The following is a 13,983-nucleotide window of genomic DNA, read 5'->3' on the forward strand; positions in this document are numbered from 1 at the left end:
CATAGTTACATGTACATATATCTATGTAAATTTCAAATCCTAACATATTACTGACATGAAACAGAAACACAGCCTCTAATTTTCAGTATTAATTCAAATATATCGATTTATTTTCACAACTAATAGGCAATATATATCATTTCTATTGGATAACACAGTGAATTTAGAATAAACCATTTTCACTTTGGCAAGAAATGTCACGGCTGAAGAGGTGTCTCATTTGCAGTATTTTGTGCAGTTCTAAAGCAGTTGTGCAAGTGCTGCAACATGAAATGGACCTGATAAGGTATTCTAAACTTCAGTTAGCCTGTTTGAGGGCAGTTGATAGTTGTACCAGTCAGCCTAATGTATTTGTAGAAACAAATATTGTGCTTTTGTGGACATTCAGAGCTCTTGCCCCAGCGTTATGGGCATCTCTAGCCCTGTTGCGTGCATCATTACGTAGCCTTGGCATCCTTTACACATATGAGAATTGATTCAATATCAGACTATTCTTATCAGATACCTGAAGGATTGATTGTGTATTGTTTAACGTCCTGCCAGAGAATATTTCACTCATATGAAAATGTCACCATTGCCGGTGAAGAGCTGCAAAATTTAGGCCTTTGCTCGGTGCTTACAGCCTTTGAGCAGGGAGGGATCTTTATCGTGCCACACCTGCTATGACACAAGAGGTCTGAGATGCACGAAATGCTGTTGTGTGAATCCATGCTCGTGCTAATCAGGGAGTGAATTGATGTCTCAGACACAAGAACCTGTAGTGTGACCGAGTTCAATCAGGCATGAATTTCTTAGGAATGTGCATACTACCATGCAATTTAGGATTGCAAACAATAAATCATTACACTAAGAATTTTTATGCCGATATTTAATTGGGGTTGCTTTCTTTCGCATGTCAGTATATTTTACTTTATTACCGACATTACTTTCTTTTGAGGCTATCAATAATGAGTATATGCGAGATATGTGGGGCTAATAGGTGATGAGTTGTTGAGGGTACTTGAGTGGTTTTTACACTCACTGATTCCGGTAGATTTAGAATGTAAATTTCATTCTATAAACAGCAACAATTTTAAGATATCTATTGAAATGTAACACTAGTAAAGATATCTATTAAAATAAAACACTAGAGTAGATATCTATTGATTTAAAAATGTAACACTTGAAGGGCGCTTGTCAGATACGTAAAACCTCATCAAGTTTTGTTTTTGGTGTGTTTAGTAACAATGTCATAGTGGATATTTGTGATGAAATAAATGATTCTTACAATACGAAATTTTGTGCATTAGACGTCAACATGTAGAAGTACTGATTAATTCATACCTAAGCCTGAAAATAGACACCAAACTGGTGACTAAAATCCCCTAAATTGGCTTGATTATGTTATGATTTGAGGTGTGAGAATTGCAGACTTATGCATGCTAATAAACGTTTAATATGACAGCATGTCTTCTTCTGCCATAGACTGACTTACCTCAAATCCTCTTTTCCCTCTCCACCAAATAGTGTCGTCTGTGGAGGGCATATCAATCACAGACACAATATCTCCAACCTTTAACACACATTTTAATACATATCATAAACAAATCAAACATCACAACAAAGCGCTGTTATAATAATCTAATGTCTAAATATTGATTGCATCTCATATGGGCATTTATCTACAGACCATGAAAATTTAAAATGTGCATCAATATTAATATATCATATCTTAGATGTTTGATGAATCATTCTGTAATTTTTTAATGCATTGCAATTGATTCTTTTATCATGAAAGAAAAGCCGGTATAATTTACCTCTAATGATATCTCATCAATGGCTTGTGAAGTATATCGCTTTACTGCATGAGCTGCAGCAATGGCTGGAGTATTGATCCCTGAATCATCCACAACGAGTAAACGATTTCCTCGATTGTCAATCTGAAAAAGAGAAAGGGATCACAAACCTCATAAATCACTTCAAAGTCTTCACTACACTCTCTGAATGAAAAGGGTCCACTTTTTTCTCTGATAATTGCTGTCAACCAAATTTGAAATGCCATCTTAAATACTCACTTTCCAATACATATATGAGGGATGAGACATATAGTAGCTTCAATAATAATTCCTTTATAAGACGCTAGTATTTTTTGGTGTAGCATATGTACACTACCCCCCCCCCCCCCCTCTCTCCAACTTTTCCTGAACACAATGATAGTAGTACCTGCTGTGTTCTACTGTCAATCTGGCCTTGTTCATATGACCCTTGTTCAAAAAGTTTTGTTCATGGTCTGGACAGGATTTTTATGCCACTGATCACTGCGACTTTTTGACCTTGACCAAAGGATCTTAGGTCAGGATAAAATTCATTTCACGGAATCAATTTTAAGTTGCTGTAAAAATAATCCATAACAAAATGTACCACACACCTCAAACCAGTTGAGAACTGAGCCACAGTTGATCATACTACCAGCAATATCTGAAAATCTCTTCAGGTAGGATTGAAGAAAAAGTTCCATTTCCTACAAAAAAACAATGATCTATCACAAACCTTCTCATTCTGTCTCCTGACATAGGTAATCCATAAATGTAAAACCAATTAATTTGTACACAAAATGTTTAATTGATGTTAACCAAAGAACATCAAAATGCATTTACATAAAAAACATTTAAACACAGCTCTTGGATGCATTAATATACAGAAAATGTTAATACATGAAAAATTAGAAAACTGGTATGTAGACATGTCCAATACTTCTAGTTTTCAATGCATTGCAACCTTGACCCGTAACAAATTGACCTCAAAATGTATAGTGGTCTTCCCCTAGCCACCAAGTATTCATATGCAAAACATGATGACTGTTTTTAAAATTCCTAGATATATTATATCACAATGATGGATGGAAATGTTGAATTTATGGGCATGTACATCTTTGATGCAGGGCCCTAATAATTATGTGTTGAACACTTCCTTTCTTTTGTTTTTTTTTTTGTTTGTTTGTTCTTGTTTTGGTAAACAGATTCTATACCTTAGGACTTTTTCCTTCGTCTGACTTCTGTAGGTCAAATAACCTACTAAACTTGCGATCGAATATACACTTGTGCAGTTGTCTATCCAACATGCAGAAGTTTCTGAGCGTCCTCTTAACCATCCAGCACTTGTTACCACAGGTGATCTTAACAAGGAAGGCACCCCCCTCCTCCTCCCCACTGACATGATGAAAATTCTCCTGCTCTTCATCACACAAACAAACCTGTTGGAAGAGAAAACATCTTTATACACCTGCATAAACTTAATTAGGCATGTCAGCTGGTTTTTATGAGCAGATGCAATATATTGCACTCGATTTAAACATGAAATTACATGCACACTAACAGATAAGCATCTTCCACTATATATTTAGTTCAAATTGCTACCTAGTGAGCAATAAACAGAAAATTGAGACATTGCCTCAGATTGCAATCAAAATGATTTAAATTCAATGCAATAGAGCTGATTTTGTTAACATGAAGAAAAACAGCAACTTCATTTACCTGAAAACCAGGAAGTTCTACAACGTCATAATGGAAATGAGCACACTCCTGAAGCCTTGGGAACCTCGTGGATCCTTCGAATGAACTGTAAAAAGACAAACATTTTACAGCAATAATCTCTGTTCTTTATTGTTTTGATCATTCCTGAATATGGAGTTATCACAAGATTTCATTCACTTCAATACTCATGAGAAATCAACATAAATCTATGTGAATCAAAAATGAACTGGAAATAAAGAAATAATGAGGAAATAATAACTATTTGAAGACCTTTCAAAACTGAAAACATACCATGTACTTGATAATATTTTTCAGATAGGAATTTAAAAAACAAAATGAAAGTTACCTGGACACCCTTCTGATCCTCATACAAGAGGAGTTACTCTTGAAGGAATCCAGACTGGCTGTGTCAGAGCTGTCATACATGTGCTGTATTCCACCATGCTGAATGAAACAGAGAAAATTTATTTCAGAATTACTGACCATCCCTGCTTCCTAAAATCACAACTCATGTTTGAGATTTATTCCTGTTACTTCAAACTACACCTGTGTATAAAAAATATTCAATCAATACCATTTGTCAGTAAACAAACAAATGATCAGTTCATAAAATATCTAAGATGTTTCTGACGTAATTCAATGTGGAGCTCTATTATCTAATACGCATGCTTTTTGTGTCACAGAGATCCATTTTACCCCAAGTGCCTAAATCCTTTATTGATCAATTAAGCACAATTACATCTGACATGTTGAAGAGGACAAACTTGGCTGTTTGAGCACTGTCTGTCTTTCTTGGAATATATAAAGCTGTTGCATGTTTTATTTTATTTTCACTTCTTTCAAATACTCATGTAACATGTGATGGAATGCTTGGTAAACACCCAAAACATTTGCCAATTCAAAGCTGGTTCAAGGAGTAATGGGTCTCCATGAAATTTACGTTTGACTTTTTTCAGTACAGAGTTCAATCAGAATGTAATGAACTACTTGAAAATCACTTCATTTTCTCTACAAGCTTCACTCATAATGAATTTAATGCCAATATCAAGGAAGGTACTCAAATGATGATAAGTTTTCAATTTTTATAAAATGCTGTTGATGTACTAAGCAATATCACTTTTGATGATATACTTTCAAGTACTGAAATAATACAGGCCAATTACCTTGGAGTAATACTGTGTCCCAGTGCCTTCCGATCGAATTGTGGCCGTGCTGCATTTTCTGTAGGGTTGGTTGTCATCTTCGTCTACTCGTACATTTCTGAAACATGGAAAGTCATGCATCATATACACATTAAATGCCCCATGAGCTCGGTCCTACCCCTGTACAGTAACATTACATAGACATTCACACACGTTTACCTCTCTCTGGGAAATGACCCACGTAACTAACATTCCTCTGCAAACTTACACTTGCTATGGCTATTTTTTCCTTTCCATTATTCAGCAAACTTGTAATATTAGTGTATTTCATTGGTGAAAATTTAACTCAATTCAGTTCACTTAATCAATAACAGTCCCTGACAATGAATAGGAAATATTTCTGGTAGCAAAATGTATCTATCAGTGTTTTGCAAATTTAAACAGCTGTTTTTCTATTTAAAATAAAATACTACTTCTGATATATTTCTCAGTGACAACATTTATCAACCTGATAATTGTTTCTGGAGATTATAAAAGACTTCCTACAGATACAAGGGTAATACTTGGAGAATTTTACATCTGGCTAAGATCATTTAACCAACCTTCCTACAAACATATCAACTTCCATTGCTAAGATAAAAAAAAACCTACATATGTATATATCTTGAAGATAAACACACAATGTTACATAAACTTGTGTTGATGAAATCTCTGCCCAAGTCCTAGTCAAGATGTACTAAGCCATTTTGTCTTCTGTACTGTTCCCTAGGAACCAGGTTGAAAAACCCCAGATGTTCAGAGGAAGAAAGAAATAGAAGCCAAGGTCAAAAACCCCTACATTGTAAACATTTCCAAAAATTTCTTTTATTGGAGGGAATTGTAATGCTCCTGACAAGTTTGATGGAAGAACACATCACTTTCATGCAGTACTGCTTATCAATAGTCATGTTTTGGAACACAATCCAAAGAGGCTTGGATTCCCTGCCGTCACTCATTTGAAATGTTTCCTGAATTCCCTGAATAAAATCTGAGTTAATGTTGCTTTAATCCATAAATGATGAGGGCTCATGCATCAGCAGTAGATTTTCTGGCATGAAAAACATCTTAACTTTTCTGTCTAGTTAGAGATCACTTTCCCCAGCTAGTCTCATGTCTATAGTAAAGGTTAATGGGTGGCAAAATCATAATGGATTATCATCAAATTTATATATATATATATATATATATATATATATATATATATATATTATATTTATATTTTGTTTACATCATATTATATTTTTATATATATTTTGACTTGATCCAGCATAGGACGAGTCAGTTCAGATCTGTCTTGACGCTCAATAGGAACAAACTCTTCTATTGCCACATATTACACTCAATAATTCTAATATGTAGACATTTTGTTTGTTATAAGCTTTTGTAGTTTAGTTGTAGTTTTAGTTTCCTTACTTTTCTATGTAAATATTCTATCGTCCTGAAGAAGGGACAGGTTGTCCTGAAAATTTTACAATTCACTGTTGTTCATGTCATTGGTCATTTTTAATGCTTTTAATATCCTTTTTTATTTGACCTCGTAACTGCTATTAGATCTGACACTTTGGATGTTGAGTGTTGTTGGATTATAGTGCTTTATATATATATATATATATATATATATATATATATATATATAATCTATTTTTTGATATATTCTGACCACACACATGTATGATATTAAGGCATTACAAGAGGTCCATGGGCAACATCGTTCACCTGAGTCACCTTGGCCCATATTTAAAGATTTTCCCTATATATTCATATGTAAAACTTTTATCTTTATTGTGACCTCAACCTACCCCTGGGGGCCATGATTTTTGCAAACTTGAATCTGCATTATGTCAGGAATAAGCTTTCATGTAAATTTACTCTTCTTTGGTCCAATGGTTCTTGAGAAAGAGGAGTTTTGAAGATTTTCTCTGTATATTTGTATGTAAAACTTTGATCCCCTATTGTGGCCCCATCCAACCCCCAGGGGTCATGATTTTAACAAACTTTAATCTGTACTTGGCCTATGTCAGAAAGCTTTCATGCAAATGTGAATATGAATTTCAGTTATATTTCATCAGAAAAGTATATTTTGGCCAATGAAGATACATAATCAATCAAACAATTTGAAGGAAAAAAACTTTGCTTTAGTGAGGCACTTTTCTATCCATTTTTTTTATTGGTGGTGGGGGGGGGGGGGGGGGGGGGGGGGCAGCAATGAAAAATATACAAGATTCTCTTCTGAAATAACAATCAATACAATACAAATTTACTTGTAACAGCAGTACTGTAAATTGGGAATACAGTGTACAAAAATATCCAAATACATGCATCATTCTTCTTGCTAAGCATGCAGCCTATTAGTGCTTTGAAAGGATGAAAAACAAAAAGAAAAGCAATAACTGCAAATCACTGTACACATCATTGTTAGAGTGTTTCTGAAATGCATGCTGCATCATACCCATCCTATTATAATTTTCTAGACGCTATTTTTAACCTGTATTACAAAATTGCCAAGTTTATTTATCAGCTATGCCACATAATATGAATAGTATTGATCCCTTCATACAATCAATTATATAACATGTATGGCTAGCAATTCTTGTAGCTATTTTATTATCAGTGTATGCATCAGACAATTTTAAGAAAGTAGCTCCTTCGCTTGGAGTACAACTGTCACTGTGTAGGGACTGCATCGACATCCCAGATAATATTCCAATTCCTTATCCCTGTCCTTTTAAAATACTTTGTCAATTCAAATTTAAAAAGGGTTTGGAGAGGACTATAATTTGTAGTGAATCTGTACAATTTAACATTTCCATTTCATCTAAGATACTGTCAATGTATTACATTTGGCTGTGTATTCTATTTAGCGCCTTTGGCGGAACGCAGCTTCCACTAAATCAAGTACATCGCTAAATGCCATCCGTAAATCTAGATGTTTAAAAAAATTCAGGAATGCGCTAAATCAAATCTACGCTAACTTGTTGAAAAAACGATTTCCGCCAAATATAATACGTTTACAATGTTGTCAATATTCATACCCCCAAAACATGTTTTTCAGTTTTGTAATTCCTATTAAGTACATATAGTAGAGACTTGGAACTAATTTAGATGTTGTGAATTCATGAATTTGGTTGAATATTCTTAAACAGAACATCGATTCCTAAAAATGTCTACAGACTCTAGTGTTGATATGTTTTCTCAAGCAGAACACTGATCCTTGAAAACATCTATACTAATTAAACCAAAATTTTGTTTCTTAGGCAAAAATTCACAAATTTGATAACTCCCACTTTTTAATGTTAAATTTTGAGGCAGGACTTATGTGTAATTCTTAAATCTGACAATACTCCTACATGGTTCTTTTAAACTCTTAAATTTCTACATGACAAATTTTTACATCTTTATAACAAGGGAAAAAACATCATTATTTACTTGCAAACTACTAGTATTAAACTTTACAGATCTATATTGTTCAAAAAGTGTTCATCAATTCAATGTGTAATGATTGATTTGTGTTGCTTATATTGTGTTGACATCAACTGATAAAAATAAGTATATTCATATAAATCAAATACAAATATGAAGTGTAAAGAGGTCAAATTTAAAACATTGTTGCTAAATTAACATGCTCTACAAACATATTATAAATTCTCCTTCAAAGTAAAAATCACACTTCCTAAAGAATAAGAGATAGTAGCGAGTAGCATTGCCCTGTTTCCCAATAGGCGGTGATACTTGTCCCCGTCCAGAACGGATGCGAGATAACGGCAGTAGAGTTTAACAATATTATTTCAAATCAGCTCAGTGAACTTGGCAAAAGAAATATCAGGAAAAACTCCAAATATAGTTTAATGAGTTTAGTTCAGCTTAAAAATCAATTACAAAAAAGTAATGCGAGAATCTCAGGTCAGAAGAGAGAACTTGTCGTTAACTAAAACCACGTTATATTCATTTCAGGCAATATCTTTGCAAAATTGAGCTTAAATTCAAACAAGAGGACCATGGGCCACATCGCTCACCTGAGTCACCTTGGTCCATATCAGAAGATTTTCCATATCTATTTGCATGTAAAACCGTAGTCCCTATTATGGCCCCAAACCTACCCCTGGAGGCCATGGTTTTTGCAAACTTGAATCTACACTATGTCAGAAAGCTTTCATGTAAATGTGAACTTCTTTGGCCAATGGTTCTTGAGAAGAAGATTTTTAAAGATTTTCCCTATATATTTGTATGTAAAACTTTGATCCCCTATTGTGGCCCCATCCTACCCCAGGGGGGCATGATTTTAACAAACCTGAATCTGCACTATATCAGAAAGCTTTCATATAAACCTCAGCTTTTCTGGCTTAGTGGTTCTGGGAAGAAGATTTTTAAAGATTTTTCCTATATATTTGTATGTAAAACTTTGACCCCCTATTGTGGCCCCATCCGACCCCCGGGGGCCATGATCTTAACAATTTAGAATATGCACTATATCAGGAAGCTTTCATATAAACCTCAGCTTTTCTGGCTCAGTGGTTCTTGAGAAGAAGATTTTAAAAGATTTTTCCTATAAATTTGTATGTAAAACTTTGATGCCCCCCTTGAGGCCCCATCCAATCCCCGGGGTCCATGATTTTAACAAACTTGAATCTGCACTATATCAAAAAAAAAAAAAAAAAAAACCGAAAAAAAAAAAAAACAAACAAAAAACAAAAAAACTTTGACCCCCTATTGTGGCCCCATCCGATCCCCGGCGGCCATGATTTTAACAATTTAGAATCTGTACTATATCAGGAAGCTTTCATATAAATCTCAGCTTTTCTGGCTCAGTGGTTCTTGAGAAGAAGATTTTTAAAGATTTTCCCTATATATTTGTATGTAAAACTTTGATCCCCTATTGTGACCCATCCGACCCCCCGGGGGCCATGATTTTAACAATTTAGAATCTGCATTATATAAGGAAGCTTTCATATAAATCTCAGCTTTTCTGGCTCAGTGGTTCTTGAGAAGAAGATTTTTAAAGATTTTCCCTATATATTTGTATGTAAAACTTTGATCCCCTATTGTGACCCATCCGACCCCCCGGGGGCCATGATTTTAACAATTTAGAATCTGCATTATATAAGGAAGCTTTCATATAAATCTCAGCTTTTCTGGCTCAGTGGTTCTTGAGAAGAAGATTTTTTAATGACCCTACCCTATTTTTACCTTTTCTTGATTATCTCCCCTTGGAAGGTGGCCTGGCCCTTTATTTTAACAATTTAGAATTCCCTTTACCTAAGGATGTTTTGTGCCAACTTTGGTTGAAATTGGCCCAGTGGTTGTTGAGAAGAAGTTGAAAATGTGAAAAGTTTACAGACGGACGGACGGACGCCGGAATACGGGTGATCAGAAAAGCTCACTTGAGCTTTCAGCTCAGGAGAGCTAAAAAGGTGTTCCAACTTAAGGCCTACAATAGAAATGCCAATTTTGGAATAGCAAAGAAGCTTGACCCAGATTATTACCTGATACTACCTAATACACCCCCCCCCCCCCCCCCCCCCCCCTCTATGATTTAAGAGATCGAAGCCTGGGAAAAAATATTTGAGACAGTTTTAGCTAATGAATACCTTACACTCCACCCAATTTAGGAATTTAAATATCGGGCAAAAACTTTTTGGTGGTCAAGAATTTTAGTCAACTTTGAACTTCTTCGACAACTTTCTCACACTTTGAAAAACAATGCTACTTGCCTGAATTCAAGATACCACATTCCGTAGTTTGAATGTGGGTACAGTGCATAGTTTGATAAAAATTTTGACAATCATTTCATTCAGTTATGCAAAAGTGTCACTTGTGCTTCTTAAATGACAAATGGTTTAACTGTTAATGAATCTTTAAAAACAAATGTTGGCGAGTTTAATCGGGGTCAGCTTTGTGTTCAATTTATTTCCTTTACACTACAGCAATTACTTGGCATTGTTTTGTGCTCTCATTTAACTCAAAGTTCAGCTAACATTATTGTTTCACAAGTATTTACAATGATGCGAAAATTACCACTTGAACTGTGACATGTAGCGCTGCTACACTAGGAACGAAAACTACCATACACCATTGACATTACAACAAAACTCCGGTTTGAACCTCTTTTAATTAATTGTTATATCGTATTACTAATTTTTATAGGAAAGGATTTCATTGGTTTGCCAGTCAGATTGACCCAATGTTTATACATTCCATACCACTATTCACTGACCAAACATGAAGTCCCCCATAACATACTAGCTTTTAACATGTAACTTATTTCCCGCAAAACTTTATCTGCTGTCAATTCTCTGCAGAGAAGGCATATATGTATCCACTTTTGAACTTCATATATATAATATCCAAATTCAATATTAATCAACAAAATTGAGTAAATAACTGTAACAAATAATCAGAAATGGTGAAACAGCAAGTCTAGGTTTGTGTTGTCATTAGTAAGAGACCCAGCTCTCAAACGCGTAAAGATGTTCATGCTTGTTTTAAAAGGGATTTCAAAACTAAACAAAGTTAACAGAGATATACCTGTATCACACAGGCAATGGTTTCATAAAATCACAGCCGAATGGTGAAGAGTATATGTTACTTTAGAAAGGTAGGTGTTTCAGACTTGGGGTCTGTTCCTAAATATATCTGACTCGTAATATATCAATACAGACAAAACTTATATAAATTGAATTGAGGGATAAGCCAGATTCTTTCATCACAAAAGACCTATTCAAAAATTCCTTTATCTGATCAAATTGCATAATTTCTCTCTCCCCCTCCCTCTTACCTATCACTATCAGTTTCTGAAAAAAGAATATTATCCAAAAATATTTTTGTACAGCTGCATCTAAGCATAATGAACAATAACCAAGGTTTTATTTATAGATTTGATGCAAGAAATCAATCAAACTATCACATGTGTATTATCTATGCATCCCATATTGTCAAAATACTAGACATGTTTACTGAATATAAATGCTGTTGCTCTGATACCATAACCAAGTATAATAATTATATTGAATTAGATCATGCTCGTGTCAGCTACTTGAAGTATTCTAGAAGTATAAAAGAGTGTTCAGGGTAAAGCATTCACATGATCAAGATCATCGGGTAACTGTGTATCTCCTCACAGGCATCAGGAGAGTTTGATGTTGGACTAAGAGACAGGCAGGTGTACCTGAGATCGATCAGCGTCATTCGACGGGGATGTAAACATGGCCGTTTGCGCGGAATCTGTGGAGTGCTGTATATGTTCTGAACCTCAAAGGCCATGACAACTTACAAAATTGGACATCTCATTGTGATCAAAAGTCTGGTCTGTAGACATAAAGGTGAAAACACAAAACATATAAAATAAGCAAATAAAATTCTCATATCATGAATTGTAGTGAAAAGTAAAAACAACAGTGTACAATTACATAATTAGAAAGCAAGCAGTTTTTGTAGAAAAGCATTGAAGCAAACAATTAAACATAAAAGTGGCATGAAATTTCTGAGTTTGGAAATATTTTGGGAAATTAATTTGCAATTAATTGCAAATAAATTCCTCTCACAAATTATGTGGTTTATACATTCTGGAGTAAGAGAATGAACACCATATTTCCTTCCTCTTTTAAGATTTCAAGCATAAAGGATTTCCTCTTCAAATTACAGGCTCACATAAGAATGTGCAACTGCCAGTAAATTGTTTCCAGAGGGCATTTCAGCCAGTAAAGCATTCTCCCCTTTTTACACTTGATTTAGTTTGTCCAATCCCATTACAAACAGCTTAGCATCATTTTTTGTGTGTGTCTACCCTAACACTCCACATATATATCCAGCACACAGTGGTGGGTTCTATCTCAATAGTAAAGAAGTGCAAAATGAAAGTGATTAGATCAAGTGCTTGGAATCATTTTCCCATTGCAACTATACAGATAACCTTTTAATCATGTTAATCAGAATCACTTTTCGATAAAATCTTTTTCTGAAAAGTTACCATTTGCTTTTATCCTTTGGTGGAAAAACACCTATTCTTTTTCTCTTGCCTAAAGTTGAATCTACATGTATTACTAGTGTTAGTCCACTTTGCTCTAAATCCATTTCTTTGTTTGTTTGTTTTGTTTGTTTGTTGGGTTTTTTTTTTTTTTTTACAGAACATCTTGAGAGACATATTTCCAATGCAACATCTTGAGAGCTAATATCCAGAGTTAGTCCCAAACCAGGAAAAACCTCTTCACCCTGTTGACAACATTGTATTATTTCCCTCAGCAACAGCTAACTATGTCATGTTATTTGTTTACATGTAGCTCACATGATGAGGGTGAATTAGTTACTGAGTACAATCTCCAGCATTAGTCACCATTTGCCCTTACTGTGCACCACCATACTCTGGTGTCAATAAGCACACTGGCATCTTTACATGATATATGTCTCTGGGCTGCTTCTTAATTCAGTCAAAATCAATAGGACATATCAGAACTGAACATATCTTTGATTCCACAGATGTTACTTGACAACATAGTTCCCAGCATTACTGTATCTATTCAGTTTCTATTAAAATAGTAAGCCTTACATGTATAGGGGAAAAAAATGATCTACACATAATTCAAAGAAGATTTTACAAAGACAAGACTCCATATTCTCATTCCAAAGCCATTTTCTACCAATCTGTAAGCTGGGGATTCCCTCTGCCATTCTAGTACAAGTATTTAGTGACACATCAACAATGTCCCAGGGACAACCTAAAAAAAAGCAAAGGAGACCCTTTTTTCTCTATCATCAAAGTATTTTTAATTGGTTCCAATCCCCCCCCCCCCCCCCGCCCCCCGAATTACTACAGTGGCACCTACACAAAAACAACTTTCAAAGTTTGTATAAGATCTAAACAAATCAGCTATAACATTTATTTTATCACACATATGGTGCAATACCAGATACATTTCTCCCCTTCATCTCTGCTACGTCAGGTGTACAACCAGCATGTGAGATGCATGTCAGTCATGCACACAGTAAACAATCACATCCTCTCTCAGGTGCTGACTGGCACCCCAGGCTTCCTCCGATTCCCCAGACCATGCTTGGATTAGCCAGATTATACACACAACTGAGTGCTGACGGCCTAGAGACAACCTTTTTTGCGCCACATTTCCTGTAGCCTGGTTACCCTGCTGGTATTTTTGGATATTAGCTCCGCAAACAGTTCATGACCTCATCTTGTTCTTTAATCCCATCTGAAGAACATGCTGATCTTTCATCAGAGACAATAATACAGTATACTGAGCCACAGTGACCAAACCCTTGCTGGTTGGTATGCTGTACACAAT

The 13,983-nt window shown here is 35.0% G+C and overlaps 1 protein-coding gene across 6 annotated transcripts in view; it reads right to left on the reverse strand.

Moving 5' to 3' along the window:
• The window catches only part of LOC125678137 (uncharacterized), a 50,413-nt gene that overhangs the window by 21,211 nt on the left and 15,219 nt on the right, over positions 1 to 13,983 (reverse strand). For 3 of the 6 annotated variants that reach the window (XM_056155672.1, XM_056155674.1, XM_056155673.1), the window contains exons 3-9: positions 4,676 to 4,772; positions 3,859 to 3,956; positions 3,513 to 3,597; positions 3,008 to 3,232; positions 2,408 to 2,500; positions 1,797 to 1,919; positions 1,475 to 1,552 (exon numbers count right to left, since the gene is read on the reverse strand). In XM_056155672.1, the coding sequence (XP_056011647.1) occupies positions 1,475 to 1,552; positions 1,797 to 1,919; positions 2,408 to 2,500; positions 3,008 to 3,232; positions 3,513 to 3,597; positions 3,859 to 3,956; positions 4,676 to 4,772 (799 nt within the window). Of the gene's footprint in view, positions 1 to 1,474; positions 1,553 to 1,796; positions 1,920 to 2,407; positions 2,501 to 3,007; positions 3,233 to 3,512; positions 3,598 to 3,858; positions 3,957 to 4,675; positions 4,773 to 11,855; positions 11,996 to 13,323; positions 13,341 to 13,983 lie in introns of those variants that run through there. The other 3 variants (XM_056155669.1, XM_056155671.1, XM_056155670.1) reach the window with 2 other exon arrangements.

The sequence above is a fragment of the Ostrea edulis genome, chromosome 2 (genome assembly GCF_947568905.1).
Source record: "Ostrea edulis chromosome 2, xbOstEdul1.1, whole genome shotgun sequence".
NCBI lineage: Eukaryota > Metazoa > Mollusca > Bivalvia > Ostreida > Ostreidae > Ostrea > Ostrea edulis.